The sequence below is a fragment of the Colias philodice genome, chromosome 13, assembly GCF_061535455.1.
Source record: "Colias philodice isolate Cphi_HAF_F1 chromosome 13, ilColPhil1 Martin Lab GWU primary, whole genome shotgun sequence".
Lineage (NCBI taxonomy): Eukaryota > Metazoa > Arthropoda > Insecta > Lepidoptera > Pieridae > Colias > Colias philodice.
The window spans coordinates 2,502,531-2,521,105 of NC_143098.1; the positions used below are offsets into that span (position 1 = coordinate 2,502,531).

Below are 18,575 nucleotides of genomic sequence, written 5' to 3' on the forward strand. Positions count from 1 at the left end.
AATTATTACGGGTAACAGAAGTTGGAAGTATGTTAAACACATTTTCGCTGCCGCTTGCTAGAATCTATTATGGTAATAAGGGCTTGCTTTTAATTAAGCAACTGCATAAGGAAGTAACAACATGCTCAGTAGCTCTGCACCAACGAATCAATTCACAAACGCACCTCATTAATGTTGCCGTTTTGTCTCCTGCTATCACTGTCACTTTTATGACGGTCTTTATACCACTTTCGATACTTCGGAGAAAGAGCCTAAAAAAAAAACACTGCTATATTTAATAAACTGCTATTATTCTTATAAACAATGTCAACTGAGAAACCCTCTGGTCAAGATCAAAGCAAAAATCGATTCCCAAAGACCCTGCCTGAATAGATACGACTTAAATTATTCAAAGAAACCAAAGTGTTTCACGATGAATGCTCAGACAATAAAACCAATGTAATATTCATTGCCTCTAATTTAACCAGCCTTTAATGGAAAGTGCACTTAAAGAATCGTAAAATCATGATAATGGATTTATTTTTAGACGTATTAAAGTGATCTTAATGTGCCTTGTGAAATATATTTCTATATTTACATACTCTATAAGCTCAGTTTGATTTTCAAGTGTTTCTGTTTATGGGTTAATTGTTTACTTTACAAGTCAGATTACTCTACAGGTAATTTCTACAGATATGATAAATAGATGGTTGAATGAGCATAGCCAAGTAAATGTTATCATGATTATAATTTGTTTCTTAAAGAAACGCAGATATAGAAACTAAAATGGCGAAATAATGTAATCAAAATTATTAAATAAAGAAATAGAAAGTGTTAACGGCGACATTCAGGCGCCATACATAACTTAGGTGTCGTCTTTTAGGGGAAAGTGTGCAACCCAGGTGCGGGTGAAACGAAGGGGTCATTGGACAACTATGAGAATAAACTTTCTGGATGCTAAAATAACTTTAAGACCATAATGCAGGTACAAGCGTAATAGCATTATCTAAGACTTAAACCATTTCTTCGAGATATTGTCTAGACTCTAGACGCTAGCATATTCATCACAGACTTTTTCTTCTAAATTTCCATTATTAAAGAAATCTTTAATGATTAAAATGCAAATGGTTTTAGTAATGTTTGCTTTTTAATTTCGTTGTTCTAAAAGCCTCGTCCCTTATTACACTTTCTTTAAGACGATACACAAAAAAAAATCCACTGCTTGGCGGGCGGAGTCTAATAGCTCGCTATCGCGAACGCGGGTGTGCGCGAAGTCATTCTTGCAAACTCGCCGCGCTGCCGCTGGCCGACTCGGGACAAACATGTATGGAGTCGTCATACAGTTATAATATTGTTATACATTTATTCAATTGTTGATTTATTGGTTTTATTTTCTTGCTTATAAACAAATAATCTTCTTTCCAACAACTACTTAGACATTATTAATAATTATTATTATTTCGTAATGTTTACTTTATTACAAAATAATACAGGTTATAAATAATCTTTAAAATAACAAAAAATATTGTTACTCTGAAAAAATGAAATGGTAATCAATAACGCGGACTACTGAATTGATTTAGATAGAATTTGATGCTGACGTAGATATTACATCATGCCCAGAAATGAAAGGTACTATTTCTGAAAGAAGTTATAAACCCTAATTCTTCTCAGTCAAAGTCAAGAGTGGAGGATATCACTAATACAGTAAAACTGATGCGAAACTTTGGATGTTAATTTGTATATTTTTTTGTTAGTTGTTACTTAATCACGTCAAGACTACATTACCAATTTTGATAAAATATAGCTAATTGCCTGGATTTACACATAGGATACTTTTTATCCGAACTGAACACTTCTGTGGGATAAAACAGGATTCACGATATAACCTAATTCCAAGCGGGCAAAGCCGCGGTCGGAATGATATTTTTTTAAATAGAAAAATTGTTTTAAAAAAAACACAAAATATATTGACGCATGTATTTATTTTTTGCACTCTATTATAATTGTAATTATTCATTACAAATAATCAAAATAAAATAGCCAGAACAAAGTTAGGCCCTGGTAGGGTAGGTAGGCAGGTACAGCAATGTGAGACGAACACTGGCTTATTTATACCAATAATAATGTATTATAAACATTAAATTAAGTTTACAACAAAAATACATAATATTAGCTAATGTGAAAACGAATCAACCAATCATCCCACAACAATGAAATGTGCACACAAATATTCATCCAAATCGGTTCATGTGATTAGGAGGAGTGACTGCAGCGCCATCTTCCGGGCCCAATTGTATTTCCAGATCACCCAGGAACTCAATTTAATATACTTACACAAAATTTTTCGAAATTAAAACTCACATTACTATGTAAATATGAATATAAACCTGTTTTAGTACTAAGCAATTTCCCGCACAGGTGTAGTAAGTATAAATGAAATAAATATCAACATCAAATTCTTTATACAACATACTTATCTACCACCTAACTACTAAGAAATGTAATTCTTGAAATTTTTTCGTATTTTTTTTAAATATAATACTACTCCAATGAGCTCCTGTTCCATATCACGTCCGCCATACTTCCACTAAGTTCACCATGATTTTTTATTTCTTTGCACTTTGTTGCTTTTTGCTAAAAATGGAATCATGCGATAAAACCAGTAGAACGTTGATAACATACATTTTTGACTGAATAAAGGTACTTACGAAGGAGTGGGTTCACATTGTGAACAATCAGTGGGTTTATTTTCCTTCTGGATTCCGGATTTCTGAAAAGATTATCTATGCTATAAATGAAAAAAATCTTACACATTCGTTATGTACTTAAAACAGGGGTACATATCAAACATCGTCTATAATACAATTATCATCAAATTTAAAATAAAACCAACTTCTTCATTAATTTGTTCCAATTGTAAGCATTCTTTTTTCTCCAACCTTTATGTTTCTTCTTCTTATTTTCTTTATTGTCCCCATTTGTCTCATTTTGTCTTATCGTGTTGTCACCCTTTTTTACGATTGCGCGAGCGACACAAGTTCCCCGTGTGACGGCCGTAGCGGGAATGACTCGTGCAGCGATCGGGGTAGGAAGGTACAGGGCGGCTCTCGCTATATTGGCTGGTCGCGCGCTAATTTCAAGTATTTCTTGTTTATTTCAAAACCATCGCATATTTCAAAATTCTAAATCGGTAGACGTATAGGTTGTATATTTTATAGTTAATATCCAAAAAGTCGTAACTTTACGTTTGTTATTTTGAAGATGCCAGAGATTATAAAAAAATAACAATGAGAACTTTGTATTTTTTTTCTATCGAGAAAATATCATGGAATCATGTTTCTAAAACGGTAGACGTATTGTGTTACTATTGAACTTTCTTGTCAAGAATTTTCATCACGACAACTTTAATAATATAAAAATTACGAAGGTTTGAAAAGGGCCGTAAATGTTAGAAAAATTAATTCATCACCTTAATATTCAATTGAACTCATCACTGATTACTAGCCCGTTGTCAATGCTTTTAATAACGGTATCATTACAGCATGAAGGCCAACGCTGTTGGAAATGGCATTGAAAAAATTATATGTCATAAAGAACGTTTGCTGTGAACACAATCACGCTATCGAAGGAAATATGTATTTGAATTACCTTATATTCTAATAAATAGAACTATAGTTCGTGTGCGAACAATTTCAGGTACAATATTAGATGCCGTGATATAATTACCTTCATTGTTCCCTTTACTGATGATATTTTTGGAAAAATAGTTACAATCTTACGGTAAGACTTGTCTGCAAGTTAGAGGCTACCAATAAATAAACAATTCATAAAAAATAACAGATAGGCATAGCCTTAACAAATTTAATTATGTATACCTTTCTTAAAATTAATTAATTTGAAAATGAAAAAGAAATAACATAAAAAAGATCATATAATGCGAAGCAAAAACTGGCTTAAAATAGAAACAATGAAAATAAACTATTGCCATTAATGAGGTGAAGGAAGGGTGAAGGTGTAGAAAAAGTTTAAAAATATAAATTCACTAATTAATAGTGTCATATAGCACGCTACAATCGCACCGGTTAATTATACAACAATATATAATAGGGTTATGTATAATGTAGTGAAACGCACAGCTGCACCTTGGCAGTAAATTACAATGGGAATTACTTACTAAGCCTCAAGAGTTTATGTATATGCATAGTGCATTCGTAGACTGTAAGTTTGTTATTGGTGTTCAAATTGGATCATTATGGGGCAAAATATGGTATAGTTACCTCAAGCAACATCAAAACCAACTGTTAATTTGATAAGGATACCCAAATCTAAATATCAATTAACTGAATTATTCATCCATCTTAATGGTCAAATCATCACAGTTTTAATATTGAAGATTATCTTAGGAATTTCCTTTGTTCAGAGCCAAGACGAGTCGTTCTGTTCGTCTTTGTCACGCAAGAAATATAAAATTATCCATAAAGATCCTCAAATATCCCCTGGGAAAGCTACGCGATGCTCGGAGTTTGACAAAAAATCTAATTACCTTTGGAGCAATTTTCTCTGTCGTTATCATGCTCCGACTAAAAATAGCATTAATCGTTAATCCATATTCCATGTTCAGACGGTATTATTACGTTATATTAGGAATTATGTTGGATCTGATAACTAGCTGTTGACCACATCATAAAGTGTAGTTATACTTACTCGTATCTATTATAGTGAACTAGCCGCTCCGCGCGGTTTCACCCCCGTGGCTCCTCTCCTGTTGGTCGTAACGTGATGGTATATAGCCTATAGCCTTCCTCGATAAATGAGCTATCTAACACCGAAAGAATTTTTCAAATCGGACCAGTAGTTCCCGAGATTAGCGCGTTCAAACAAACAAACAAACAAACTCTTCAGTTTTATAATATTAGTATAGATATACACTCTAACGTGTCTCTACCTATCTGATATTCGATATCTGTAACCTTATCGGTTATTCGTTAGTTTAATTTGAATTTTCCATAATATATATCTACCGGTATAATTATCTGATGATTATTCCTATACACTTGTAAAGGTTTATATAATTACATAAACAACTTTTGATTGGGAGCCTTGAGTTTTGTTGACAAACCGTATAATTTTCTCGACTATATGACCAACTAACTACATGACTTTAAACTGTAGTTCACCATTGTTCCTTTAAAACGAATAACTTCGCAATGATTACGTTACATTCTGAAGCAGCAGCGAACGAAGAAGCGGCCGCCCACACGATGCACTCATCTCATGATTAGATGCATATTATTAGTGATGGATTGATGCATTTAGAGCACTTGAACCCGACACGGAGCAGCTAATAATATGAATCATTTGTATCAATCGAGAGTGACATGTGTTCTTTGTTTTGCTCTGTGTATTCTGTTCTTTGTCTGGGTGGTGGTTGCGCAATGAGTATGAAGTTGTTTCTATAAAGATAAGTTCGTATATGCTCAGGATAAGGTTTTGTGAGTACTCCAGGTTGGTGAAGGCATCAACCAAGGAAGGATCAAATAGCAAATCTCGCCTCACAATTTAAATGTCGGTGATCAATGCAGAATATTATCAATATCCTTTCAAAAACAACACTTTATTTTATAATAACAAAGAACAACTAGGTACTACAATAGAGGAACTAATAAGTTCGTTTCAAACGTTATACTTTGAAATTTCGTCGCAACTGCAACGTTATATTATAAAGAAATCTATAACAGTATAGAATTTTCCCAAAGTAGGATTTTAATACTATAAGATCCTTTTGAGAACTATTGAACAGCACTTGTTGTTTTATGAAAGAAGCTGGTAAACTAGGTATGTTAAAATTCAGAAAAAAAAACACTGGTTAAGAAAAAATCTAAAACTTGTAAAATTTAATTTAAAAAAGCAGACAGACATAAAACGACGAGCGTAACACCAAAACACATCAGTCTGGCAAGTCTGGTGCAAGTAAATTAGGTATAACATACAGCAGACTAAATTGCCAACAATTCCTTTGTCTGCCCCGACGGAATCCAGCATCCGAGTTATATCTACGTTATGGCGAGCCGAGACAACAAAGGAACTCAACAAGTGCAGTCAGGGTGCAACCGGGAAATTGGAGGGCCGAGGGGTCCCCTGGAATAGGGCTGTCACTTTGTTTATTACTTCCTTTGTTATTTTTTCATATTCAAAACGGTATATAGTGTTATGTTATTTGGTGTTATGTTGTATAGTATATGTTCATAAATAGAGTATTTTCATTAAGCAATACTACAACGGATATGTATAAATAAGGCAGAATGTGACAAAAGCATACTAAACTTAATAACCTAACCCAAACATTCTGTATATATGGCAATATTGTGACTAAGTGCCTATTTCCAAACAAATCCTCTTCGGTAACAAATCTTTACATTTTAATTGTCTATAAAAGTATAACTTTCGACTAATTATAATGGCAGTTGGAAAGCCCTAGATAAAACGGATACCTAGCCGGGAGGCGGTAGACGGTACGCTAGTGGCAATTATTTGTAGTATCTGCTCTCTGCTGTACCCCCGCAGACGCTATGTTGTGACGGCGGGTACGGGTTAAATATTTTGCAGACGGAACTTAACAAATACTTATAGGTATAGGTATGCTGAGCACAAATATGTATTGAGATTCAAAGTTGTACGCAAAGAAATACTTGGCAAACCAACGTCCGCGTCGCTTCGACTAGTCTCTGTTAATTTAATTAGTAAAACAAGCACTGGAGTTAAAATTTCCTACCTAAAATATAATCACTATGTAGATAAAACTGTATCTTTTAAGCTAACGGCTATCGTGGTTAATTAAAGTTGAAGATATTATGCCAATTGGACAGTAACAGTATGCTCCGTGGATTTAACCCGTTATGGGTGCCGGCAACGACGTTGTGCTGCGGTTAATTGCTAATGTTGCACTTTTTGTCATACTCTGATGTTATCATTGCTTATGCACTTTTTACTTACATATTTGTAAAAGTACTTTTAGCTCTCTTCGTGTCTATCTTTGCTAATTATGAGAGATTTTTCTATGCATGGCTAATCTCTGGAACCATTGGTCGGTTTTACTACAACTAAAGTCTGTAATTAAGATATCTTGGTGAACAAAGACGCAAGTTTCCGTTATCCGTTTCGAACGAAACAAAATTTACTCTATTACGAAATACATTTCCACGCTTAATGAACTTAATTAAAATATAGTTAAACGTTTTACAAATAGCAATTTAATTTATTTACACATTACCAAACCAAATCAAATTGTACATTTTAATTTGAATGTAAACGTTTGCCAATAACCAGAGTAGCACAAAAAGACAGTTAAATGTGAATGAACCCCGTTTAATAATTTAAAGAGCTGGTTTTGACCTGACCCAACCTCGTTGTTGTTGCGCTGAATAATGTCCCATGTGAAAAAATATTGCGTCATTCAAATGTGGCGTTTATATCAATCTCAGATATTAAAACGGCAATCTGAAAAGTATATGTAAATAACAATAGATATTTAGATGTTTTATACTAACGCTCATAAACAGACCAAACTTATACAAACCATCACTTCTGCATTTTGATATTAAAAGGATTCTTTATTCCCCAAAATTAGAAGGAGTATTATTATTTATTATTTACCCACCTACCTTACGAAGCAAATAAAGAGGAGAGCGGGTCGATAATATATGTATAATACAACCCCTTTCTAAAGCATTTCTGTGAAGACTGCCACTCAATGGAAATTGAAAACAATACAATTTCAAGAACTTCTATATACATGTAAATAAGTATGAATAATAAAATACGAGCTCTGGAAAATCGTAAAGTTGCAACTGTCTCCCTAATTTTATTAAAATAAAATGTATTTATATTGAAAAAAATATCATCACAAAAATATGATATAAATTGTGATTCTTTTAGCATTTTAAAAAATCACACTAACAATAGAGCACGCTTCGTCGATTCGAAATTACTTAACTCATATTCAAAGCGGTAAACACCAAACAATGCAATTTGTTAAGGTAAAAGCGAAAACCTTTTAAAAGAAATATCAAACTAAAAGACAATGGATTTCAAGTTCCTCTTCCCCACAGAAACGAGGTCAAAAATGCAGCCACGGCTGGCATCATCGAAGAAAGCATTGACCTATATTTACAGCGTGCAGTACTTGACTTTGTTTTTCCTACATCTATTTTGTAACATTACAAAAATAGCTACAATCGATATATGACGTCCTAGTACTTATAGTATTGATCCGGAAATCTTGTTTACTGAATAGACGTTCCAACAGCTGTTTTCTATTTTGGTCTTCACAGATAGAATCCATGTTTATTATACGGGTTGATATAATGCGAGAGGTATAAGGCATTTTGGTTCAATGTAAAATATCCTTTATCCGAACCGACTTTGAACAGAAAAACTCTTTGTTTTGGCACCGACGAAAATACCTACGTGTGTTTTATTTCCAAAGAGCTTTAGATTCCTATCCCAAATCCTGCTCAGGTGTATTGATTTCAAATCCTCGACAACGAAAACAAGTTGGTTCGTTTATAAAAGTGTTTGTTTTCATTCGCTCCTGTGCGCGCCGATAACCTGTGACCTAGTTAAAGCTGGAACATGACCCCAGTTGACCCCACGGCCTAGGTTAGCGTCACCCGCATCCCTCTCGTCGGCAGCCTTATCAACATTGGGCTGAGATCTTGCTTTCATGCTTTAGTACCTATGGGACACTTCTGTTTGTACTGTTACATGCTTTATACATGTCCCAAATATTGTAGAGTAGACCGTAGTGAATATGTCCAGGATTTTTTTTATTTTGGTAAATATTAAATAATCCAGTCTGTAGGTATTTATGCTCTACAAAAGGTGGCGTAGAAAATGTTTTGAAACGATATTGTTTAGGTATGAAAGGTTAATCAAAATCCAAGTTTTCGACCTTGACGGACCCAGGCGCTAGCCGCCATCTTGAATTAAAGGTGCTAAAATTAGGTATATTTTTAATAACTTCTCAATTGTTTACTAAATCACAAAAGTATCTATGAGGGGTTCAAAGAAGACAAAATTACCTACATTTTTTTCATACATGATTATTCTGTAAGTCTTAAAGGTAAAAAGTTACAAGCGACGGAAATAATAATATTTACAGAAATCATATAATTTTAATTTTGTTTAAAAATAGTACAGCTATCATTTTTTAATTCTCTTTGATGGCCCGGGCTGGTTAATGGTGGCTTCTTCATTATCGTCGCTGAAATTTTCTGTTTCATTGTCTGTATTTTTAGTTTCCAACCATGAAATTTCGTCATCATGACCAGAAGAAATCGAAGACGCTGGAGCACGCTTTCTAGTAACTTTTTACGGAGGGGACATGGATAAGGAATCCTTAGAAGATATCCGATATGAACGATTCGTAAAGCTATCAATAAAAAGTAAATTTAATCGACGAAATTTCATGGTTGGAAACTAAAAATACAGACAATGAAACAGAAAATTTCAGCGACGATAATGAAGAAGCCACCATTAACCAGCCCGGGCCATCAAAAAGAATAAAAAAAGATTGCTGCACAATTTTTAAACAAAATTAAAATTATATGATTTCTGTAAATATTATTATTTCCGTCGCTTGTAACTTTTTACCTTTAAGACTTACAGAATAATCATGTATGAAAAAAATGTAGGTAATTTTGTCTTCTTTGAACCCCTCATAGACACTTTTGTGATTTAGTAAACAATTGAGAAGTTATTTAAAATATACCTAATTTTAGCACCTTTAATTCAAGATGGCGGCTAGCGCCTGGGTCCGTCAAGGTCGAAAACTTGGATTTTTATTAACCTTTCATACCTAAACAATATTGTTTCAAAACATTTTCTACGCCACCTTTTGTAGAGCAGAGGCTTTTACATTTCCCCACAGACTGGACTAAAATTGTTGTGGTGACTTTGTTTTAAAAAATTGTTGACAACTGTAAACTATAAAGTAATTTAAATCCAATCTAAAGTCGGCTTTCGCTAGTCTGTGTTCTAAAAAAATTTCTACTTTTATGTCATTTGTTCCACTTCATTCCGGTTAGTTGTAGTACGGGTGAAGAGATGATTGTCCACTCCCGTTAAAAGGAGGCTCCTGCAATCTTGGTAATTGATAATGGGTCATAAATCCGAACTCATTAAAGCAGAGTGGACAGTGGACAGTTGAAGCAGGTTCGTAGACTCGTTCGTACCAGATTGCATTTGGAGACGGTAGCGAGCGACCCAATTACAGAGGAAATTATTTGATACCAACTGTCTCATAAGTTCCATTAAATGCTTCGATATGAGCCTGCAATCTATTTGTTGCTGACTACAGCGGATAACGTGGTGAAATAATATGCGCGGCTTGGAAATTACTTTATATCCAATTAAAGATTATCCAGCAAGCAAATCGCTCGCTCTTTATCGTCTTGTCATAAAAATAAATAAATAAATTATAATGGATGAATGCCTAGCCAAGCGCGAACATAATGCAGAAATGAAATCTATCTATATTAATGTCAACTTCAGCGCTTCATCCAAGTAATGCTGTGTATTAATTCCCTCGACATACCTGTATTCTGCAAGATCGGCGAGCTTGTTTCGACGTGCAATTTGCGTCATACAGCCCTATAAATAACTGAGAACGATGCTTCAGAAGAGATAGAACGGACGCCAATATGCAACAATGAATTCCACGATATGATCGCTTATAATGATATCCAACTAGATGGTTATTATCGACAGGCTAGCTCATCTATCTTATTCTTAAAGCGGTGATATATTAAGCTTGGAAGTACGCAAATCGTAGATAAGATCTCTCTCGGTAACCCGAAGAGCACTTTAACTTGTGCGATTTATGAGTACGAGCGGCCGAGGCCAGGAGATGGGAAATAAGTGGCCTTACTTTTATCTTTAAATAGCACATAAACATATTTCAACTTTGACGAATTGCATTTAAAAGCAATTGAGGTCAATTCCGCATTTCTTTGGATAAAATCAAATTTAGCTGAGATCATACATGTGAAGCACGATTGTTATTGTTCTGAGGTTGATGAACGGTCGTGAATCATTAAATAAATTGAGATTAATGCAGTTTATTCCTGTATGTATATTCAATGATAAAGAGCACTTAATCATCCTCAAAAGTGGACGACACACACACAATGTTGTTTAAAACTCTTTGACTCTTCACATTGATTGCACAAAAATGTATCTAGTAAATACTCCTTTTATGTAAGTATCTGAAATGAATGAAAATAATAATAGACCTTATCACTTCAAAGAAACAAATAAAACTGATCATTGTTAATACGAACCACGTACAGCGCTACTTAAACGCAACCACGTAACCATTGCAAAAACTGCGTCATCAAAGACGATCCATATTTGGCATAGCAACCGTTGGGGGAAGTTTTCGTTAAAACAAGAGGCTCTATACTATCAGTGCATGTGACGTAATGCCCTAGTTTCATGGGGTCAGATTGGTTGCACCCTTTGCATCTAGGTTGCGCCGTTTCGTGTAACGAGAAAACTTTGTCATGAGCGCTCTGGTTAAGCGATGCCTAATTTTTGGATATTACTCTCATGCTTATAAATGTGGGTTTAATTTAAGCCCAGATTATTTTTTAATATCATTGAATAAATATACCTAATCATTTAATAAAACGAATTATATTCTCATCATGAACCCGACAAGCATAATAAAACTCAAATTTTAATTTGTCAGACATTTATTTTTTCAAGAAACCATTTAGAGGTAATTGCAATTTATATTCTGGTTTAGATAACCAACGGAGCATAATAAATACTCTCAATCGGTAAGCGTAAGGACATAAAAGCACAGTAATGGTTACAAAAAATCTATCAGGACATCATTACACAGTCGCAAAACAAATATTAAACACGTTCCTAGCTAAAATAAAAACGGAACATTCATGACAATTAAAACTTTCATACACAGCAAAAAAAAAACTCAGAATATTTCCAGATAGAAAATTTATGATCCTAAAATATGGAGAACCGTTTATGCAGCTATAATTTACAAACTATGTCCTACATTCAGAAATAATTTGAGAGCAAATACGCGAGTCCAAAAACCATTGAATAAAATTGTTTCGCAGAGGCGGCCCGATTCACACCGTTTTAAATAAAATATGTTTCTCATGAACGGTATTTCGTACAGTGTTATTGTAACTGTTACTCATAAACATGTACAAGTGGAAATATATTTTACTCCTATAAAAAATGTATAACCTTGTATACTGGCAGTGGGGCTATGAACGTTACTCTAATCCTAATAATAAATCCTCATAAATGCCTTCAGGTTGCCGGCGGAATTAATGGCTTTTCAACAATTCTTGGTGAAAAACCAGAATCACTTACACTATTGATGTTAGACTTAGAGGATGCGTGGCGAGATTTTACCCTATTTTATTTAACGAAACTGCATGTAAAAAAGGGTTGGTAATTATGTATATTTATTTAAACTTATTGTTTATTGTGTAATTTGAATATTGTTTCTCGTTTACATTTCATTTGTATTAATATAAATTTTAATAATTAGAATTTAATTTTGTGTGCATATAATTAATTACCAAAACAATATTGAATAACTATGTTATATTGTGATGTATGTGTGGACTTCTTATAATTAGTAAGAGGTCACTAAATAATAAAATTACATTTTAAAAAAGGAGAAATAATATTGTAATACTGTGGAGAAACACACTGGTCGATGAACTGCAACAAGTTAAATTTACTTAAGGTGCCTACTCATATTTATGTAATCTATTACCTATAAATCGATGGTATGGTTTATACTTACCCGGTTTCTGGAACAAAGATTTAAAATTATTCAGAAAGCCAAACAGTCACCGTTTTATACCTTCGTATACAATAAAAAATGTTTAGATCCACAATCAAATAAATTTATCAAGGTAAGATCAAAGTAAGCTCACGAATAATTAACGTCAACGTTTATAACGGCCCTACAAAGTGTCAGTCTATTTCGGACGACATACCAAAGGTCAGGCACGGGCTCGGAAACCACATATACCTATGTACACCTGTATTTATGAACGGAATTATAAACGCAGGTGAAGGCATAATATAAAGGTAATCGGTTTCCATTCGTTAACCTTTGCTTTACGAGGCTATTACTCCCTACCGTTCGATACCCTTTTCACTTTTGAATTTTTATGACAGCATATTACGCAACCTAGAAGGTCATTACCACTGCATGGGTCGAATTCTTCAAGACCAGCTGTTACGATTATAGATGTGTGCGTAATGTATGAGTAATTGGTGCACATTGCCAGTTATCGGAACTATGCAAAAACATTAATTATAACTTGAGCATACAAATGTAAAGTAGGTACGTACTTGGTACCTAATAATGTTTGAAACTTTGCTCTCGTGACAAATTTCGTTGAAGTTTATATGTGTTACCAAGTACTATAAATGGAAGTATTTTCCCATCTCTAAAGGAAATTTTCTACATATCGTAAATCAACCTTTTCTACATAAAATTTAGATCGAATTTGGTCGAAATTAACCTCAGTTTGAATTGGTTTGAATCAAAGGTATGTAATGTACATGTGACTAAGATCTAATGATCGACTAGATCTGAATGTGCAGCTGCGAATGATTAGCATTCAAACCATGTGGAAATAGATAAATATATGTTCTGCTATTCTGAGACTTGTTATTTTATCGCGCTTTGTGAATGATTCTTTGTTAGATTTAGAGCATGCCAAGGCTAGGTAATAACTTGCTACTATATGTATATAATACATAGGTCTTGTAAGAGATTAATGCCCACATTCAAAACCTATAAGACAATCGAACCAAAAAGATGTAAGAAAGTATAAGTATGTACTGTATATGTAATCAAATTAAGCAGAAAACATGTTAAATTTTCATCGAATATTTTAATTTCTTCGTCTATGATGACGATGAAGAACTTTACAATTGCTGTTTTCACTTTTGTAGTTATTTTAATAGCGTAATTGAATAGCTCTACACAAATATGACACTAAAACTAGCTATTCGACTTGAAGCCATTCTCCGAGAGAACTTCAGGACATTTCAGATGCCTTGACCTGCTTCGTAACGATCACTGTTTCATCGATTTATGTTAATAGCATGTGTTAGGTATGTAAATTATATTCTGCAAATTAAAATAAAATTTGAAATGTCGGTAATTCAGAATGATAAAAAAGTACTAAGTTACTTACTTGATACTGCATAAGTTAATGTATGTATATATCAAAGGTGGATAATAGTAAATAGATATGAAATGGATCGATAGACGTCACAAAATAACTGACAAAGTGATGTAGTGGGAACCAAACAATATATCTAACATATCCTACATAAATGCCTGAAAATGTATCTCATCTTCAAATTAATGCGGCATTATCAACGTAAACATTGGTTAGAGATTGCACCTGTTAACATTTCGCCCATTCACATTTATATGCAAAAATCTAATTAAATTCTGCGATATGCAGTTATATTCTACACTAGCTGGTACAGTAAAAAAATAAAGAGATGTAGCTTTATATTAGAACGTGCAACAAAGAATCGCCCATAAAAAGCGTACTGAGTTTTAATTAAGACGGCTCTTACAGACTTTCATTAAAACGGAATTATTATGGGCGGCAAATTGATGTTAATATTGTCGCTCGTCACCTTGCAAAGTATTAAGAATGTTTACTTTTTGCTTACAACGAAAAATACTTTAACTAGACAATAATATATTCTTCATAATTGTTATTAAAATTTAACGGCTGTTTCTTCGGTTGCAACACGGTGCGATAGTACTTACCATATATGGGATATCTTTAGAATTGTGTCAGTTATAAATAATTACATACTTGACATTTACAGCCAAACACATAAACAAATATATACAATAGTAACAACTAATGTACAAGTAATACATAACAAGGAAAACAGTAGCAATTGTTCACTCAACAGTGAGTGACTCAGAGAGCCGTTGCCAAATACAAAACTGAACGCTGCGGCCAAATATTTGCGGATATACCAACCCGATGAATAGTTAATATTTATCGTCAATATCTACGCAATAATTCGAAGATCTTACATTAGTAAGACTCTCGTAAATAAAGATAAAGTATTAAGTAGTCAAGATTCTTAGAAGCAAAGAGTTCGAATTTTTGCATACGTTGGAGATAAAAACCAAGAAAATTGATAGTAAACGAACCATGGTCGAGTTATGGTTTACAGAAACGAAATCTATATTTAGAGCAATGAGCTCGTTTATTCTTTCAATCATCACGTAAATGTCAATTGAAATGACGCTCTTCTCGGGCATGATTACACAGATTAGAGTTAAAAATTGCTGCGGTATTTCCTCAGACTATTTCGCTCAGACTTGTTTTCAGCTCTAACCGTCTGTAAAACGATTCATCATCATCTGAATCACTGAAGTGACATGACCTATCGATCCAAACCCACGCCAATTTCACAGCGATATGTCAAATAAAATAGTTAAGTGTAGTTAAGCTAGTACCGTAAGTGCTTGTAAATCGCAGCTATTTATTTGCTCAAACTGTTCGCGAGTAACGGACGATTTCGTGGTAATTCCAGATCCATTTAAAATTCCTGAGAACCCAACGAGCTTTCTGCTTTTGCTCTAAGATAATAAAGTTTGGCATTGCTAATTTAGTCAGTGGAATTTGACGTTTTACAAAGCTGCCGATGAGTATTTGTATCAATAATAAATAATATGGTATTGATGTAGTTAGTTTAATTCTGAGTAGTGACGAAGTCTCTAGGCACTATACGAATTTGGACCAGGTACCGAATAAATAACTACTACGTTTTAATCTGAATAAATAAAATTTGCCTTTTATTTTTGCCGTATTGAGAAAGATAACAAAATCGGATTATAAAGATAATAAACAAACGAATTAACTCTCATTAGCGTCTCAGCAAACTCGCTCGATTTTAGTTATTTGCTAATTTTCAGCGCAGTAGAGTTGAGTGGAGTCCAATTTCACAATCGATCACAATTGCCCTAGATATCCTATTAGTGAGCACTGAGCTATAGCCGGATTCAAAGCTCTTAACGTTGTTCGGATTTTATCTCTATTTTTTTTACAAAAATCCAACTATTCAATTCGAAAATAGTTTCGTGAACACTTTTGTTACACAAAACCCGTATATTGCATTCAAATATTTTTATACAGCAATGGAAAACGATGAAAAAACGTGATCAAAGCTTAGTTATCGATAGCATTTGTCAAAGGAATTAAGTTTATTGTCTATAATATGTTTAATTTTAAACATTTTATCAGGAATATTTTATAAACATCGAAATATTTATGAAACAAAAGGTATTTAAAAAGAGCAACTACTTCAAACTAATTACGCTAAAAATAACCAAAAGTTACGAACAAAAAATGGCGCAGTAGCAGTGCGGTCAATTCATAAATTCAAAATGAAACTTTACTTTGTTGCTACGTTTTTGCAAACTAATTATGATGTTCCATGATGGATATCCATTTCTCGGAAGGCCGGCCACAATAGCCCGAATGTTTTCCCACAAGCCACGAATCAAAAAGAGTAATATGATCTTAACAATGGGTGGTATATAAAAACACTGGGCGAGTACTGCCTTTGCATAAACAGTTGTGCAACACTTTACCGAGACCTATAAGGATTGTAAACTAACCATGGTCGATCGATAGGTACCTCGAAATGGAACACGCTCTAAATTTATTTGTTTATAGTCAAATGTTTAGTCGACCTCCTTCCTTCTCAGATGATAAACAGGAATCGAAGTGAAGATGAAGCTTTTAGTGCCTTGTTTATGTTTGGCATGTGCAATGTGCATGGTGCATACATGCAGCAAATACGAGTGTTATTCTTATTAGCGAGTAGAATAGAGTTCGCTTATTATACAAAATTCATTTCAGCATAACACCAACATATTAAAAACTTCATAAACTTCAACACTATTACGTAGAAACAAGCTAATCCGATCATTGAAGCCAAAGTAATTTGTTAAATGTTGATCGTTTTCCCGAGGTTATGTCGCACGGAACACTTACTGGGAAACTACGGTACCAATTAAATTTTCAGATTTATACCGTGTTTGTACACATTCCAATATCCTTTGGAAGTAGGGCAATGTGTGCAAGCTGACACGTGTATGTCGGACTGATCAGTAGGGCAACTGTTATGTACCTGTACTAACTGTAGGACATATTCATCAGACAGATATGGAAACATCGACGATTATAACATGATTAATTGTTAATGCAAATTACCCATCTGTTAACGACGTCTTATTAGTTCTATTATAAAGGCAACTAGGTTAATTAATATTGCATACATAAATGCAATGAATGAAAAGGAGTTTTGTTGTTTATTGAATGGAAACTTAGCAAAACATCTAAATTACTTTAAATATTCCGTTAACAGGTGGTCACTAAAAATTATTGTTTGGACGATACAATTTGTATCAACTTGATGATTTTATGATTCTCTACTAATGGAAGTTTTCTCATACATGTTTTAAAACTTTTTTTAAAAGTAAAATGGGATAGTTGCTATCGCATTTGTTTCTACAAACCTACGCAATCAACTTTTTATAGCAAACAGCAAGCAGACTCGTCAAATGATTGATCTGATTGATTGACTCTCAATGTGTAATGTATAGTTTGCTCTTGGAATAATTTTAATGTACACATCACAAGACTGAATCAAAATCAACTACATTTATCAGCTATAGTCGATTCTTACACGTGTGATTATGTAACTGAATTGAAATGTATGCATCAATCATAACTAGGTATTGAAGAACATGAACCATCAATACTGACATTACTATCGGTGTTGAATCCTTTATTATTCTTGCATCTAACCAGATATTTGCCAGGTTTGAACTGGCAAAATACATTGGCAACATTGTTGATTCCTACTTGGGTGCCAATAGCGGATATAAGCTGAATTCGCGAAATAAACATGTTTATTTTATTATTTAAGTAAATATTTTATTTTGGAAAAGATTCCATGTGAATGCTATTCAGCATTGATTAGAGATAATCGCTGTTTTCAGATATCAAAGTTCTTGATGTATGAGAACTAAGTACTAATGTTTTCGAAATATGTATAACTTTTTCGAAGCAAAACTTTGAACACCTAACTTCAGAACGTATTTGTAAAAGAAACATCACCAAATAACGACTGTCCCATAAAATATTAACGGCTAATTGAATGCAACATGTAATCATTTCGTAAAACAATCTGTACCTACTACTTATATGAGCTATTGTATATCTCATGCAATGTTGCAAGAGGAAGCACGAAGATAACACGTCCCAGTTTCTTGGCTTTCAAACGTTAAATAAACTACCGAGTAATGTTTATCCAAACTTTAGTGCGCATAAAATAAATAAGACCTCATTTCTCATTTCCGAACTATATTTGACTATTTCCCAACTATAAACGCGAGGTAGAAGGCGTATGAACACCTTTATTGTAAAATCTAATCAATTCATTGAATATCATGCAGCATGCTATAATTTTTTGGAAATCAG

The 18,575-nt window shown here is 33.6% G+C and overlaps 1 protein-coding gene across 2 annotated transcripts in view; it reads right to left on the minus strand.

Annotated features, from left to right (window-relative positions):
- Positions 1–18,575, minus strand: part of Ypel (Yippee-like) — an 80,103-nt gene that overhangs the window by 56,314 nt on the left and 5,214 nt on the right. The window contains exon 2 of one of the 2 annotated variants that reach the window (XM_089702264.1): positions 165–251. The exons of the other annotated variant lie outside the window; for it this stretch is intronic. Coding sequence (XP_089558390.1) covers positions 165–169 — 5 coding nt within the window. The 5' untranslated portion in view covers positions 170–251. The remainder of the gene's footprint in view (positions 1–164; positions 252–18,575) is intronic. 2 annotated transcript variants of the gene reach the window in all.